The sequence below is a fragment of the Phyllopteryx taeniolatus genome, chromosome 7 (assembly GCF_024500385.1).
Source record: "Phyllopteryx taeniolatus isolate TA_2022b chromosome 7, UOR_Ptae_1.2, whole genome shotgun sequence".
Taxonomy (NCBI): Eukaryota; Metazoa; Chordata; class Actinopteri; order Syngnathiformes; family Syngnathidae; genus Phyllopteryx; species Phyllopteryx taeniolatus.
Genome location: NC_084508.1, coordinates 26,249,965 through 26,266,774, shown reverse-complemented (window position 1 = coordinate 26,266,774; position 16,810 = coordinate 26,249,965). Strand labels below are relative to the sequence as shown.

The 16,810-nt window shown below is 40.8% G+C and overlaps 1 protein-coding gene across 4 annotated transcripts in view; it reads left to right on the top strand.

Annotated features, from left to right (window-relative positions):
* Positions 1 to 520: 520 nt before the first annotated feature.
* The window catches only part of znhit6 (zinc finger HIT-type containing 6), a 39,086-nt gene continuing 22,796 nt past the window's right edge, over positions 521 to 16,810 (top strand). For 2 of the 4 annotated variants that reach the window (XM_061779723.1, XM_061779719.1), the window contains exons 1-5: positions 545 to 753; positions 1,379 to 1,444; positions 3,064 to 3,170; positions 4,713 to 4,798; positions 10,267 to 10,370. In XM_061779723.1, coding sequence (XP_061635707.1) covers positions 662 to 753; positions 1,379 to 1,444; positions 3,064 to 3,170; positions 4,713 to 4,798; positions 10,267 to 10,370 — 455 coding nt within the window. In that variant the 5' untranslated portion in view covers positions 545 to 661. Of the gene's footprint in view, positions 754 to 1,378; positions 1,445 to 3,063; positions 3,171 to 4,712; positions 4,799 to 10,266; positions 10,371 to 16,810 lie in introns of all 4 variants that reach the window. The other 2 variants (XM_061779720.1, XM_061779721.1) reach the window with 2 other exon arrangements.

Sequence of the window (16,810 nt, the reverse complement as noted above, 5' to 3'; positions counted from 1 at the left end):
AATATTAATAAATGAAGAAAAAAAGGGCCCAGCAAAATGGGCACTTTTTCCTCATCCAGGGCAAAAGGATATGGTCTGTGCACGTGCCTGCAGGTATCGAACAAAGATAGGGAAGGAAATTAATGTGAACATTGGTACACACAAAAATAAATAATCATTCAACCACAACATCCTGCACTAATCAAACAAATCTAAATCAGGCTAAATGTAAAAATTGTAATTATCAAATTTCAACCTATTATTGCTGTGTGCTTTTTGTTTGTTTGTTTTTCAACTAGTCTGTTTCCATCATTACATCCACAGACAGTACCATGAACTTCAGTCGACTGGATTAATTGTGAGAGCATGGCGGCTGTACAAACAATATGCTCCAAAGGAAACACTTCCACATTGGGGCATGTGGATATTTTTCAGGCAGAATGTTGTATTTTCACATAACAGAACAGCCATCTTTTGCAAATAAACACAAAAAGCTGTCTTAATCACTCTCGGGACGCCATAAACACGTTCTGACACTGGGAGGCGCTAAAGAGCAGATGTTAAACCGGATCTGGCTCTACTACAAGGCGCATGGTCACCGGCGGAAGAGGTTTTGTTTGTTTTTAAGCTTTGCTCAAGTGTGGCTACTAGTCATGTAATATAAAGTGGCGTTTCCCCATCGATGCATACAATGTCATTTCAGGAGACTCCAACCGACAGTAAAAGTCGGGACGAAGAAATGAGGGGGACGAAAAGAAAGATTTCTCTGTCGAAGTAAGTGCGGAATTCAAACTAAGACTGAACTTCTATATTTCCATACTAATGACCGCTTTAATGCGTTTGCAATGAATAGTTATATACACCCATATTCTACTAACAGCACATTGAGATCCAGATATGTTCTCGTTACCAAACGAGTTTAAAGTTATGAAACTATATCGTTAGCACGTTCGCTTAATGTAGCTGCTTCCGGTGACACCGGCGAGAAACATTAACGCGTAGTGTTTAGTTCCATCACCTGTCGTTTATATATACAATAAAAAAATGCATTTACATTTTATATAAATTGTGGAGGCACGGTTGACGACTTGTTAGAGCGTCTGCCTCAAAGTTCTGAGGACCGGGGTTCAATCCCTCCTACATCTCAAAAACATGCATAGTTGGTTAATTGAAGACTCTAAATTGCCCCTAGGTGTGAATGTGAGTGCGTGTGGTTGTTTGTTTGTATGTGGCCTGCGATTGGCTGGCAACCAGTTCAGGGTGTACCCCGCCTCCTGCCCAAAGATAGCTGGGATAGGCTCCAGCACTCCCGCGACCCTTGTGAGGATAAGCGGCTCCGAAAATGGATGGATGAATGAATTGTTTGGTTTTGTGATTTAATTCGTCTCCTTACCAACAGTTGTGGTGTGTGCGGCTTCGGGGAGGCCAAATACAAGTGTCCCGCCTGCCTCACACATTCATGCAGGTAAGAACATTGACAGCCAAGCAAACTGTCATTTTGGGGTTTGGGTGGCAATTGCGCTGCATGCTACAGCAATGGAATGGTATTACCGGGGGTGGTGCCTTGGAGACTGTGGCTACATAGAAATCTGAAGGTGCACAACATTCAGATTCAGAAAACTTTTATTTTTGTGAAGGGCCCATAGAGCGCCACAGTTTTTGACAAAGTCATTGTTTTTGAACTTTACAATAACTAACTAACTTCATAGCATAAGAATGGATTCATTCAGATGTGGGGTACTAGAGGTCATAGTTCTGAGAGTTCAAGAGGAGAAAACCCTGCAGAACAAAGGTGGATATGCTCTGGGACCTACAACTGGATGGCAGCCTCTCAAAAATGTTTGGAAGAGTGAGTGTCCACTTCTCAAAACTGATGGATCAAAAATAACCCCAATTGTTGCTGGGTTATTATAGCACCAAGACAACAGTAGTTAATTTGACCCGGCAGGATGGGTTGGTCGATTTTAGCCCAACAGGTGAGTTCACATTTTTCTATTCTGACCTCCTGCTCTATCTCTTGGATAGGATTATGTAATTTCATTCAGTGTGCACATTTTTGGTATGTGGATGAAAGCTAGAGTACCTGGAGAAAACCCATGCGAGCATGGGATAAACATGCTAACTGGGGGGCCTGTGACAGGATTCTAACCCAGAACTTCTCAACTGGTTAATACATGTGCTTCACAATCACAGTGCTGATCGAGTGACTAATAATTTCAGACTAGTTCTTCCCTTTTTTGGAAAAAATGGCAGTTATGTCATATGTGTTATAGCGATACCTCTCACCGTTACTTAACACAATATTTTTTACTGGCACAGAGCCATGTATTTGTTGTTTCTATTTCTTTTGATTCATGGCCTGAAATAACATGCCACTGCTTCTGGCAACAATCTGTGGTCTATTCCTTGATTTATGTTGATGTTGAAACATTAAACACCTAATCCTCAAAAATCTGATGGCATATTGAAAGTCATGTCTGAAATTGTTGGGCACCCGAGGTTGCCCTTAAGCCTTAATCAGTCAGCATTCCTTTTCCTTAGGTTTTTTATTTATTTTTTTTTTATTATTATTATTTTTTTAAATTATTATTCCATGTTATTCTGACTCTGGCCAAATACCTCTCTCTCAGATGTGAAACCCGCTCTCCCAATGCACAGGCTTTATTTTTTTATTGATCTGGTTTGTCCTATACATGCACATTTGAACAAACTATTTTTGGTATGTAAGCAATATATAAATATTTTAAAACATTGTGGCACCTCTAAGGTTGAACAAAATCTGGGAGGCTTGTAGCTCTCTGATTTGTTTGTATATGGAAGCTATTTTTCCCTTAGGAAATAATGAAAATAGAAATAATTGTTCCATTGTCAAACAGTCAGCCGACTCAACTTTATTCACAAAACCTTTAAATAACATGTTAACATTCTTAATTGTCGTACACAGGCATGAAAAAACAAAATGCTATCTTAAATTTAATGAGAAATGACAAAGGTATCATGCAATGTCACATTCAACTTTAAGTTTTTTTTACATTCTTATTAGTCACACAAATGTGAAACAGATTATGTCTCTGTGTCTTCAAGTTTGCTTTGTGTGAAGAAACACAAGGAAGAATCAAGATGCAGTGGTGTTCGGAACAAAACCGCCTTCCTGAACCTCTCTCAATTTGATGAAATTACTCTACTCAGTGGTAAGGTTGTCCTTATTCACGATGTTTATATATTTTTATATACAGTCCTCCTCACTATTATTGGCACTAAATGTGGAATGTCTCCTGAAGAAAATGAATCAAGTGAAACAACATTTTTCAAGAGAGAACTTGTGTTTGGTACAAAAGAGGAAATGATAAACAACATTTTATGGACAGATGAAACAAAAATAGAGCTTTTTGGCAATGCACACAAACGGTATGTTTATGGACGGTGCCATGAAGCCTTTAAGGAAAAGAACAGCCTGCCAACAGTCAAGCATGGTGGAGGATCCATAATGCTGTGGGGCTGCATCTGGTACTGGAGGCCTTGACTGTATCACAGGTATCATGAAATCAGAAAATTACCAAGAGGTTTTAGAGCAAAATACTGTATCTTACCCAGTGTAAGAAAATTTGTTTTGAGGCAAAGATTGTGGGTCCTCCAACAAGACAAAGACCCAAAGCACACATCCAAAAGCACACAGGAATGGTTGAGAAGGGGAAAACAGGTTCTAAATTGGCCAGCAATGAGTCCTGATCTCAATCCAGTTGAAAATCTTTGGGGGGGAGCTGAAATCTGCCATCGGGAAAAAGAACCCTACAAATGTTCAAGAGCTTGAACAATGTGCAAAGAAACAGTGGGAGAAAATACCACCTGAGAAGTGCAAAAAAGCTTATAGATGGATAAAAGAAATGTGTGGAGGCTGTCAAAGAGTGTGCAATCAAATGTTAAGCAGGCGTGCTATTATATATTATATTATGCTATAATAATGCTGCACATGCTGTTTTTATTTTATTTGAAATTACAATATATAAATTGATAAAAGGAATTTTCTTTGTTAAACTACTTTGGACCGCCAGTTAAAAAAAAAAAAGTAATCATACGACGGATTTCCAGCACCACACCGGAATACTTTAATCCATAGCATTGTGTCCTCGGATGCAAATCATCTTAATTTATGCCCCCCCCCCCCCCCCCCCATCAAACGAGATCTTTTATTGTATTATGTTAATAAGGCATATTTGATCATTTAAATTTTACTTTATATATCGTGATGACTTTCGCAATTTTTCTTTTTGTATAACTTACAGTATATGTGACTTCCAGGTAAGATCTTCATCAATCATGTTTCCTAAAAAAAAAAAATGTATCTGTCAAATTTACAGCCAATCTATTTTTAGTGATAAGTTTTTATTCTGTCATAATATACAATTTGACTTCTTAACACTGAGTGACAATCTGTTAATATCAAGGCAATTTTTTGTACTTTTTCCAACTCATAATTTACCACTCACTGTTTTGCTTGATCCTGAATAAAAACAATGTTGAATCATTGGCAAATAACATACTTCTGAATAGCTTACCGGTAGATGCATTTACAAAGTCATTATTGTACATTATGAATATAAATTGGGTCCAAGAACTGACCCTTGTGGTACTCCGTGATTGATGTCACATAGTTCAGATTTTGTTTTATTTCTCTGAACTAATTAATTTTCTATTAACTAAGTAGCTTTTTACTGTTCCGTTCTCATCTGAAGACTACAGGTTTCTGGAGGATACAGGAAGGTTTGCTGGCGGTGCACAAAGAGACAATCTCATTCGTGTTCCTCATGCTTCGATGAGAGTAAGCCCTTGTTTTTGTACTTTTTTACATTTTTTTTTTTTTTTTTTTTGGTTAAACATTTACTATTGTGCTAAATTCCAGGTAGTGTACTTTAGATGCTCAATAGGTTATTATAAACTTAAAGTGAGAACACGTATTGGAATAAAGACTTTTTGCTGTGTTTCAGTTTACTATATTAATGTACCCTTCATCTTAATTTGCAAGTTCAAAGAATAGGGAGGAATAAACAATAACAATCATAACATGTTTAGTTTATCTCAATCTAAAATTGTTAATTGCACCCTTAATTGTTGTTTCATGGTCTATGAATTGTAGTACAGTTAGCGTATTTTCGCGACATAAGGCGCACCGTATTAAAAGGTGCAGTCTCAGTTACAGGGTCTATTTCTGTATTTAACACATACATAAGGCGCACCGTATTATTGGGCGCAGCCATGGTAAAACATACGCTAGCTTAAAACATACGGTCGCATGCATGCATGATAAAACGTACGCTAGCATATGCATGCTAGCGTATGTTTTTAAGAAGGCAGCGGGAGCAAAACTGAGTTTGGTTGTACTTTATTGAAGTATTTAACAATGTAAACCGTGAGTTCGGTTGTACTTCATTGACGTATTTAACAATGTACTCATGTTATTTTTTTATCAATCCAAATCCATCAAAGTCCTCATCTTCTGTATCCGAAATGAACAGCTTTGCAAGTTCTCCATCAAACATGCCGTGTTCCCTCTCGTCATTGTCGGAATCAGTCTCGTTGCCGGGGGGCTGTTCAGCAATGATGCCAGCTTTTGCAAAAGCTCAAACAACAGTCAAAGCAGATACCTTAGCCCAGGCATCCACAAACCATTCACATATGGTGGCGTAACTTGCCCGGCGCTGCCTTCTAGTCTTAGTAAAGCTGTGTTACTGCAGTTCTTCATTATAAGGTCAGCAAGTCCAATTTGGAGTGTAAATTGTTTTGTTCCCAACTTATGCTACTAAACAAACATTTAAAGGCTGAATACTAATCTTTCAATGTAATCACATCATTATTGCGTGTCATTTTCACAATAGTTTCACAGCTTATTTAAGGAGGTTGTTCCACATATTAAGCAAGTTTTTATGCATAATTTTGAAAAATAGGATGCAGTTTTTTTTTTAAGAAACAACATGAATTAATTGTGGCTAATCACAACTTTTGGTTAATTTTCACTGATCACGCCCAAGCCTGATTACCTCCAGACCTGTTCACTTAAACAGAATCTGGCCTGACAAAATCAAGTCAGACAAAAGATCTAAAAAGCTGCAACAAAATGACACAATCCAAAGAAATTACAAAACAGTCGAGAAATAAAGTAATTGACATCTATCAGTCTGGAAAGGGTTACAAAAGCCTTTTCTAAAGCTATAGGATTCCAGCGAACCATAGGGAGAGCCATTATCCTCACATGGAGAAAACATGGAACAGTGGTGAACCTTCCCAGGAGTGGCGGGCCTACAAAGATTAGCCCAAGAGAACAGCAATGACTCATGCAGGAGGCCGCAAAGGAAATCAGGACAACTTAGAAAGCGGGCCTCCTTTGCCTCAGTTAAGGTCAGTGTTCATGAAACAACAATAAGGAGCAGACTGGGCAAAAATTGCAGAGTTCCCAAGGCCAAAACCACTGCTGACCAAAAAGAACATAAAGGCTCAGCATACTTTTGAATAAAAACATCAGAATGAATCCAAGACTTTGCGAGAATATTATATGGACTGACGAGTTGAAAGTTGAGCTTTTTGGAAGGTGTGTGTGTCATTACATCTGGCATAAATGTAGCACAGCATTTCAGAAAATAACATCAAACATGGTGCTGGGAGTGTGATGGTGTTAGGCAGCTTGAGGACCTGGACAACTTGCTGTGATTGATGGAAGCATGAATTCTGCTTTTTCACAGAAAATCTTGAAAGAGAATGTTCAGCCATCAGTTTGTGACCTCAAGCTGAAGCGCACTTGCTTGGGTTCTGCAGCAGGATAATGATCCAAAACACACCAGCAAGTCAAGTTCTGAATTACTTAAAAAAACAAAATTGCGGTTTTGGAATAGCCTAGTCAAAGTCCAGACATGAATCCGATTGAAATGCAGTGGCATGACCTTAAAAAGGCCTTTCATGCTCAAAAACCCTCAATTTTTAATGAATTCAAACCAATTCTGCAAGGAAGAGTGGGCCAAAATATCTCCACAGAGATGTGAAAGACTCATTGCCAGTCATAGAAAACGCTTGATTTCTGTTGTTGCTGCTGAGGATAGCCCAACCAGTTATTAGGTTTAGGGGGCCATTATTTTTTTCACACAGGGCCAGGTAATTTTGAATATTTTTTTTTTCCCTTCATAAATATCACTATTTAAAAACAGAATTTTATGTTCACTTGGGTTATATTTGTCTGGGTTACATTTGTTTGATGAGCTTAAACATTAAAGTGGAGAAACTATGCAAAAAAAAAAATAATAATAATAATAATTTGAGAAGGGGGCGAATACTTTTTCATGGCACTGTATAAGCTTATATACTGTAAATGTTGATCATAAAACATTCTTTGTAAATTACATTGATGATTACGTTACACTTCCCATGAGCTCACCACCTGTGGGAGGGGCCAACGGGGTCAGGTGCATATTAAGCTGTTTTAAGATTGGGACCTTGGAGATCCGATCTCTGGATACAGAAACTTGCTCTAGGTACGTGGAATGTCACCTCTCTGGCAGGGAATGTGCCCGAGGTGGTGTGCGAGGTTGAGAAGTTCCGACGAGATATAGTTGTACTCATCTCCACAGACAGCTTGGGCTCTGGTACCAGTCCTCTTAAGAGGGGTTGGACTCTTTACCACTCTGGAGTTGCCCACGGTGAGAGGCGCCGAGCAGCTATGGGCGTACTTATTGCCCCCCGACTCGGTCCCTATATGTTGGGTTTACACCAGTGGATTAAAGGGTAGCCTCAATCTGCCTTCGGGTGGGGGGATGGGTCCTGACTGTTGTTTTTGCCCACACACCAAACAGCAGTTACGAGTACTGACTCTTTTTGGAGTACTTGGAGGTGTTGCTGGAGAGCGCACCCAATGGGGACTCCCCTCGTTGTGCTGGGGGACTTCAACGCTCACGTGGGAAATGACTGAGATCGGAGGGGCGTGACTGGGAGGAATGGCCCCGCAGACCAGAACCTGAGTGGTGTTCTGTTATTGGACTTCTGTGTTTGTCATGGATTGTCCATAACGAACACCATGTTCAGACATAAGGGTGTTCACATTTGCACTTGGCACCAGGACACCCTCGGCCGCAGTTCGATGATTGACTTTGTGGTCGTGTCATTGGACTTGCGGACGCATGTCTTTGACATTCGGGTGAAGAGAGGGACAGAGTTGTCAACCGATCACCACCTGGTGGTGAGTTGGCTCCGATGGTGGAGGAAGATGCCGGTCCGACCTGGCAGACCCAAACGTATTGTGAGGGTCTCTTGGGAACGTCTGGCAGAGTCCCCTGTCAGTCTGCTCTTCAACTCCCACCTCCGACAGAACTTCACCCACGTCCGGGGAGAGGCGGGGGACATTGAGTCTGAGTGGACCATGTTCCATGTCTCCATTGTTGAGGCAGCCAACCAGAGCCGTGGCCATAAGTTTGGCCTTTTTGGCCGGTGGGACTCCGGAGACAGCTGATGGGTACCAGCTGGCCAAGTGGAACTCTGCTTTGGCGGTCGCTGAGGCAAAAATGTAGGTGTGGAAGGAGTTCGTTGAGGCTATGGAGAATGACTTCCAGACAGCAATGAGGAAATTCTGGTCCACCATCCAGTGTCTCAGGAGGGGGAAGCAGTGTTTGTAGTGGGGATGGTACGCTGCTGACCTCAACTTGGAACTTTGTGAGTCGCTTGGCCAAATACTTCAAAGACCACGTCAATTCCACCGACATGCCTTCCCATGAGGAAGCAAAGTCTTGGGACTGTGAGGTGGGTTCTTCCATCTCTGGGGTTGAGGGTCACCAAGGTGTTTAAAAAGCTCCTCGGTGACAGGGACCCAGGGGTGGATGAGATCCGCCCTGAGTTCCTAAAGGCTGTGGATGTTGTGGGGCTGTCCTGGTTGACACGCCTCTGTAACATTGCATGGACATCGGGAACAGTGCCTTTGGACTGGGAGACTGAGGTGGTGGTCCCCCTCAGAAGAAGAAGGGGGGCCATGGGGTGTGTTCCAACTTTAGGGGGATCTCACTCCCTAGGTCCTTCTATGACCAGTGTCAGAGTTTTGTCCGCATTGCCGGCAGTCAGTCTGCTTCGCTTCCAGTGTAAGTTGGACTCTGCCAAGGTTGCCCTTTGCCAGCGCTTCTCTTCATTACCTTTTTGGATAGAATTTCTCGGCGCAGCCGGGTTTATCCAAGCCATGATCTACAACTCTCGCTGGAACGCTTCACAGCTGAGTGTGAAGCAGCTGGGATGAGAATCAGCACTTCCAAATCTGAGGCCATGGTCCTCAGTTGGAAAAGGGTAGAGTGCCCTCTCCGGGTCAGGGAGGAGATCCTGCCCCAAGTGGAGGAGTTCAAGTATCTCAGGGGTCTTGTTCACGAGTGAGGGAAGAAGGGAGCGGGAGATCGAGAGGCAAAGCTCTCGATCTACGTTCCTACCCTCACCGGAAGAGCTGGACGAAGTGGCTGGGGTGAAGGAAGTCTGTGCTTCCCTGCTTAAGCTGCTGAGCCCTCGACCCGACCTCGGATAAGCGTAGGGAAATGGATGGATGGATCGATGGAAATTGCGTTACAGTACTAGATATCAATTTCTTTTAGATCCTGTGAGCCTGTTAAAGCAACTCCATACTTGTGTCAAGTCTTGGGTTAATTAAATACTCCCTTAAGACTGCTTCAGGGGTCAATCAGTTATTTAAATGCAGTTTCTTCGTCTTCTTCTGAGAGAGAGAGAGAGAGAGGCAGATAAACGCTTGGCACGTGTTTTTGGATTTGGCTTCCAGACAGTTGGAAATTCACTAATCTGGTAGTAGATTTACCTAGCCCTCTTTTTAAAATACATCTCTTTGACCATCTCTCATTGTCTTCCAATCTGAAGCCATAAGATAAATGAGCACCAGAAAGTTTAGTCGTTTGCCCTTTTAAACTGTGAAGACACTAAAGTTTAACAGTCAGGTTTTTTGATCCAAAACAGATGTTTGGTATTTAGACATATTTGTCTAAGAAGGCTATATCCACCCACACTGTCTTTTCCGCTAAACTGAAATGTCAGCCAACATTTGGTCCCAACAAAATCTACTCATGGCTTTCTCATAGATCCTATCTCACAAAAAGTAAGTGGTTTTGTCACAATCTGCCTGCTGTGCCATCTTTTTGTTTGTTTGTTGGTTTTACCAAATCTGCTCCTACAACTACACTAATAAATATATTTTCTCCCTGTAATTTAGGACAGATCTGTAATTTATATTGTGTGCATTAATCTCTAATACCTGTTCTTGTTGTTCAGGCGAAGAAGCTGATAGTAAATGCCAGAAAGATGAACATCACGTTGAGAACCCTCCCTAGCACCTTCACCAAGAGTAAGGAAAACTCTACCATCTTCAATTTTAGGTAAGAATGCAGCCACGCTGACTTTTCATACAGAGGCACATGATACACATCACTATTACTGTACTTATTTGTGGTTTTGTGCTGAGGTATTACACTCCATATTTCTATGTTTAGTGCTGATTTACATATGTATCAGCATTGGAAAAACAACGTTGGTATTTCTTGGGGGTTAAGCAAGTAGAACATATTTGAATTATGATAATTGTCACAATCCGTTCTTTAGAACACATTTGTTAAGTCAAATTGGTGGATTAAATTATTAATCAACATAACCACTTGATGGCAGTCTTGCTAAACCCTCACGGTTACATGAAGGCTTACTCTTGAAATGACTGACATCCTCCAGCGTGAGGCCTGCAGCTTTGGTGCTTACATGAGCACACAATTGACTAATGTACACATTCAGGCACACAGTCAACCTTTAGAACCTCTTGAGCCATAGAGCCCTTACATTACACTGTGCAGAGTAATATTTTTTATTAGGACATTTGGACATAATCCATCCATTTTCTGAGTCGCAGGAGTGCTGGAGCCTATCTCAGCTATCAACGGGCAGGAGGCGGGGTACACCCTGAACTGGTTGCCAGCCAATCGCAGAGGACATAAGTTAACTGTTAATTTGTTACTGAGCCTTAAAGTAGTTTACCAAAATTGGTGCAAGTTACCTGTTTGTGTTACCCTGGTGTTAAGTAGTTTGCCAAAGTTGAGAATCAGGATTGTGTATGACTGTTGAGAAAGAGTTTCCGAGCACCATTTACTGATTTACAGATAATGCCAGATGGAGTGAAGAGACCTTGACGTAATCTGATTATTATGGCTGGGTTTAATTCAATGGGCATTATTTTGGGCACCAGTTAAGGAATTTAAAGAATGACTCACTGTTAAAATAAAATAAATGGCCTAGTGAAAATAAGTGTGAGTCAGCTTTTCTGAGTCTGACTCAAGCAAGAAGTCTCTACGCAATACTGTAGGATGATTAAAGGCAGCCTTTAAATTAGAATACAAAGAACTCAAATAATAAATAAGAAGCGTTTAAAAAATCACACCCAAATTGCTTTTTCACATTAAAACAAGATTTATTTAAGATAGGTACAGACATTAAAATGTGTGCGAATCAAAATCCCTGTATAAATTGGTCAGCTAGAATGCCACCAGGGTTTGCGCTGCCTGTTCAGTACCTCGCCAAAGACTAATTGAAACAGGATGTGGCGAAGTGAATATTGCCCACGTTCGCCACGCAGGAAAATCAAAATTGCCTTTGTCAAAACACAAAAGCCATTCCTGATAAAAGTTAAAGTGAGCACGGTCATTCTGCCGTGTGTGGTTTAGTTTTTCCCCTGCGTCGTAAGATGCTTCAATCCCCGCCCAGCCGCTGCTGGCTAAGCAGTCAGGCTCACGGGCTTTCCGGGCTGCGGCGCATCGGGGAAAGCGACCTGTTGCCACTTGGTGCCGAATTGAAGCAGGCGTATTTATTACAGCGACGTACGTTTAAAGTGTCAACGGTCAATGTGTCCTGCATTTGTTCTCACATCTAGCTAACTGAATTCTTCATTAACGCACGAGCCGCTATCCAATATTCAATATTAATATTCTTCTGTGATTGATGGTTTTTCGTTTTAACAGTTTAATAGTAAAATAAAGATTTTTTCTTCTTATAAATTCATCATAACATTTAGGCCTGACTTACAGGGAAGAGTTGCTTATTTGTTGGCTATATCCAATGCTAAAGATTTAGCCATTTAGTCTTTTTCCTTTCGGCTTGTCCCGTTAGGGGTCGCCACAGCGTGTCATCCTTTTCCATGTAAGCCAACTGCCCTCATGTCTTCCCTCATGACATCAATCAACCTTCTTTGGTCTTTCTCTGGCTCTTGCCTGCCAGCTCCATCCTCATCACCCTTCTACCAATATACTCACTATCTCTCCTCTGGGCGTGTCCAAACCATTGAAGTCTGCGCTCTCTAACTTTGGCTGTCCCTCTGATGAGCTCATTTCTAATTTTATCCAACCTGGTCACTCCGAGAGCGAACCTCAACATTTTCATTTCCGCCACCTCCAGCTCTGCTTCCTGCTGTCTCTTCAGTGCCACTGTCTCTAAGCCGTACATCATGGCTGGCCTCACCACTGTTTTATGAACTTTGCCCTTCATCCTAGCAGAGACTCGTCTGTCACATGACACACCTGACACCACCTCCAACCGTTCCAACCTGCTTGGACCCGTTTTTTCACTTCCTTACCACACTCACCATTGCTCTGGACTGTTGACCCCAAGTATTTGAAGTCCTCCACCCTGGCTATCTCTTCTCCCTGTAGCCTCACTGTTCCCCCTCCACCCTTCTCATTCATGCACATATACTCTTAATCATAAGAATCAATCATAATTCATCTTAATTCAGATAATCTTCATTCCTCTCCTTTCCAGTGCATGGCTCCATCTTTTTAATTGTTCCTCCACCTACTCCCTGCTTTCAATGGAGATCACAATGTCATCTGCAAACATCATGGTCCACGGGGATTCCATTCTATGCTCATCTGTCAGCCTATCCATCACCACTGCAAACTGAAAAGAGCTCAGGGTTTATGCCTGATGCAGTCCCACCTCCACGTTAAACTCCTCTGTCACACCTACAACACACCTCACCACTGTTCTGCTGCCCTCAGACATGTCCTGTATCATTGTACCATACTTCTTTGTCACTGCAGACTTCCGCATGCAGTACCACAGTTCCTCTCTGGGTACTCTTGTCATACGCTTTCTCTAGATCCACAAAGACACAATGTAGCTCCTTCTGACCTTCTCTGTATTTTTCTATCAACATCCTCATGGCAAATAATGCATTTGTGGTACTCTTTCTAGGCATGAAACCATACTGTTGCTCGCAAATACTCACTTCTGTCGTGAGTCTACTCTTTCCCATAAATTTGTGTGGCTCATCAACATTTCACCAAAGATGTAGCCACATAAACATGAACTTTTTTTATTTATTTATTTATTTTTTTATTTTTTTATTTTTTTTTGCTAACTACACAAGTGTGGCTGGGAGCTTTCTATACTGTTTAGCTACATTGGCTAAGAGTTATCATGTCCCAGTGTCCTCTCTGGCCGCGCATTTGAAATAAAGATGCTCTTGTCAAATTTCTGTTCCCTCCTGTTGCTCCTGTTCTGAATGTTTGAACAAGGTAGCATGTTTTAATCGCAAATAAGCTATTAAGTGAGTAGAATATTGTCATCAATCCCTAATGGTAGCATTGAGACTCAGTATATAGTTGATGTGGTTTTATACTGTTATTTGTAATGCTTTGTTCTTCCCATGTATTCAGTACCCGGAGAATGTCCTCGGTAAAATGTCTGGTTAGTATCTGTCTGTCTAACTTTGGGATGTTTTCACCAGATTCGCATGGGGGCGGCATGGCTCAGGGGGTAGAGTGGTTGTCAGACAGTGTTAAAGCGCTGAGTACCTTGAAGTTTCAAAAGGTCTACACAAATGGAAGCCCATTATCATTTAACCACCCACAACAGGGCCTTATTCACACAACACCAAGAAGACACAGGGGATGGTATGAAATTGTATACCTCACCTTAAATTGTGAAAGCTATATATAGACTTTTTTTAATAATGCATTAAGTACATTATATAAAAAGTATAAGTCCAGCTGCTGAGGGACATTATTCATGGTGCACACTCTGACATAGAGCTGATTCTAGGGTTTTCATGTCTCTCACTGGTGTGTGTGTGTGTGTCTTTTACTAAGGGTTAGTTTGCATGGCTTACTTTGATTATAAAATATCTTTATAGTGTATTCAATTGATTATGAGCTAAAAGGAAATCGACAAATCATTGTTTTCTTATTTTATTTACGTCTTACACAACTGCCCAACTTCATTGGATTTGGGGTTTGTAAATGAGAGAGGAGCAAGATTGAAATCTCCATTGACCAGTATTAGCACAGATGTCGCGATCACAGAATGACGTCATTCACGTATGCACAACAACTGTAGTTATCTAACAGCCGAAATTTTGTCTATTGGCGACCACCACATACAGAAGGATTGTTTAAATTCTCCAGTTCCATTTAGTCGTCTCTCTCTCGCTTCACTGCCTTATAGCGCCGACTCTCAATCCTCTCCATATCTACTCCAGAACATATTTGGAAGCTCCTCGCATTCCCACTCCTTGCAGATGTACCTTCGCAGGTAATCCAAGAGCGCCGCTCAACAAAAAACGGGGCTGCAGCAAAAATGCTGCCTTTTAGGGCACAAAACAACAACTGCCGATATTCTCCTCCAAAAATATGTCAGTCTACAACAGGGTCACATGATGTACAATGAATATTAAAATGAGAAATAAGGGTGGAAAAATAAAGGGAAAAAGTCTCATGAAAACCCATGAGTGACTCGCTGTGGCGACCTGATGGGACAAGTCGAAAGTGACAATCACATTCTTTAACATACAAGTCACATATTTCATCTCTGACATATTGGCTGTGAATGAGTAAATTTAGCAGTAAGAATAATATGCATCGTTTTTTGGAGTAATTTGTGATTTTGGCAAGTTCTTTCAGTTGATTTGTATTAGACTTTACACCGATCTGATCGGTATCGGCCGATAATTAGGCCGATACCGATACCGATCGGCTTTGTCATACTACGCCGATCCTCCGAGAAAAGACATTTACTCCACGTCGCCGTCGTGTACAGAATATTCAAATCCAAAAGCTAGTTTATTTTTAGCCTTGTCGCGTATCTTTTGACATAGTACTATAAATATCTGACCACAAATAAATTTATTTAAAAAACCATGTCGGGAGTGTGAGACAGACAACATGTAATGCCCGGATCAGACTACAAGACAAAGGACGTTCGCCTAAGGCTTGCTTGATGTATGTTCACATAGTTTTAATACGGTACTGCAGGCAACAAAACGTTATGTAGCCTAGCAAGCTAGTGCTATCACTAACGGTTGTAAGCGAACATGCAGGTGTTCTGTCAAATCATGCTCTAAAGGTTTGGTGTGTGTGAAGTAATTTAATTACAATAAAGTAATTTAATTACAGTAAGTTAGAACCCATTATTTCTGTCATGTTGTAACGTTGGTTTGACCTGACTGATTAGAATACATCTGACTAGAGCAGTGATTTCCAACCTTTATGGGGCCATGGCACATATTTTACAATTGAAAAATCTCCCCGCACACCCACAAACAAAAATTTCTCAAAAAGTGGCTACATTAATAACTATGTACTTCCTGCCATCTAATAGAAGACCATTCATTCATTTGTTGTCTGTCACTATGCCTCACTGGCATAAATAGATGGACAAAGATACATTATTTATTGTAAATATTTTTTTTTGAGCAATTAAGTACACAAATATATACAGTAAATGCTTTGCTCCATCTTGTGATCGGATCGGTGTTCGGTTATCGATTTTTTTTTGATCAGTGATCAGCCCCAAAAATCCTGATCGTGTAAAGCCTAGTTTCTAGCTTTCCTCCGGAGTAGCATATATTGACCTCTACTTAATGGATTGCTGTGAAATTTTAGGATTCACAATTGTAGTAGGGGGGAAAAAAATTACGGTGTTAAGTATTTTCAAATAGCGAAGTTGGCCGCCTTTATTGCACATTACATCTTTCAGCTATACATTTTCTTAATGGTGATCACAGGCTAATTGTGTGACACATCATGGTCCTTGGATTCCGTTCTTTTCTTGGCCTCTTTGTGTTCTGACTGAGCTTCTGATTTATAGCAGTTGCCTCATTTGTCCAGCAATTGATGCTCAAGCTAGAAGTCTTATACTGCAGCTGCATATAATTTTTGTCTTGTTTTTATCAAACTCTTTGCAACCTCATCTGTTCAGCGTTTGTCTTGAATCCATGACTGAATGTATTGATCATATCTTTGTGTAGTGATTCCTTCACTGTCTTAAAGTCATTCCACCAATGTTCACTTGCCTGGCACCTGATAGGCAGATACACAGAATACTTATGAATAGTAGGTTGTTGTTGTTGTTGTTTTAACTGTTGTACATCGTGTTTTCGTCGCTTTTCCTAAAGTTTACACATGTAGCATATATTGGTTTAGATAAAAAAATTAATTAATTTATGAGAAAAGAATAAGCCGGAAGCGACGCCTGCGTTACTTACGTTTTAGCGTGATTTTTACGTTTTAACGTTAAAATCTCGTAAAGGGCACCACGTCTCTCTTTTTGTGTGTAAAATTTTGGAAAAAGTGATGAAAAACCTCTTATCAGTCTCATAATCTGAAGGTTGCTATACTTTGGAAGTACGAATTCTAGATCCAAGAGGTCTCTTAATTGTCGCACCCCAAATACACAAACGTTACAGGTAGTGGATTTTTATAGTGAATTTAATGAAATCTGTGCCTGTGAAATCTAACAGGGGAAGCTACAGGAAACAAAACACAGGGGTCTAACTACAGAA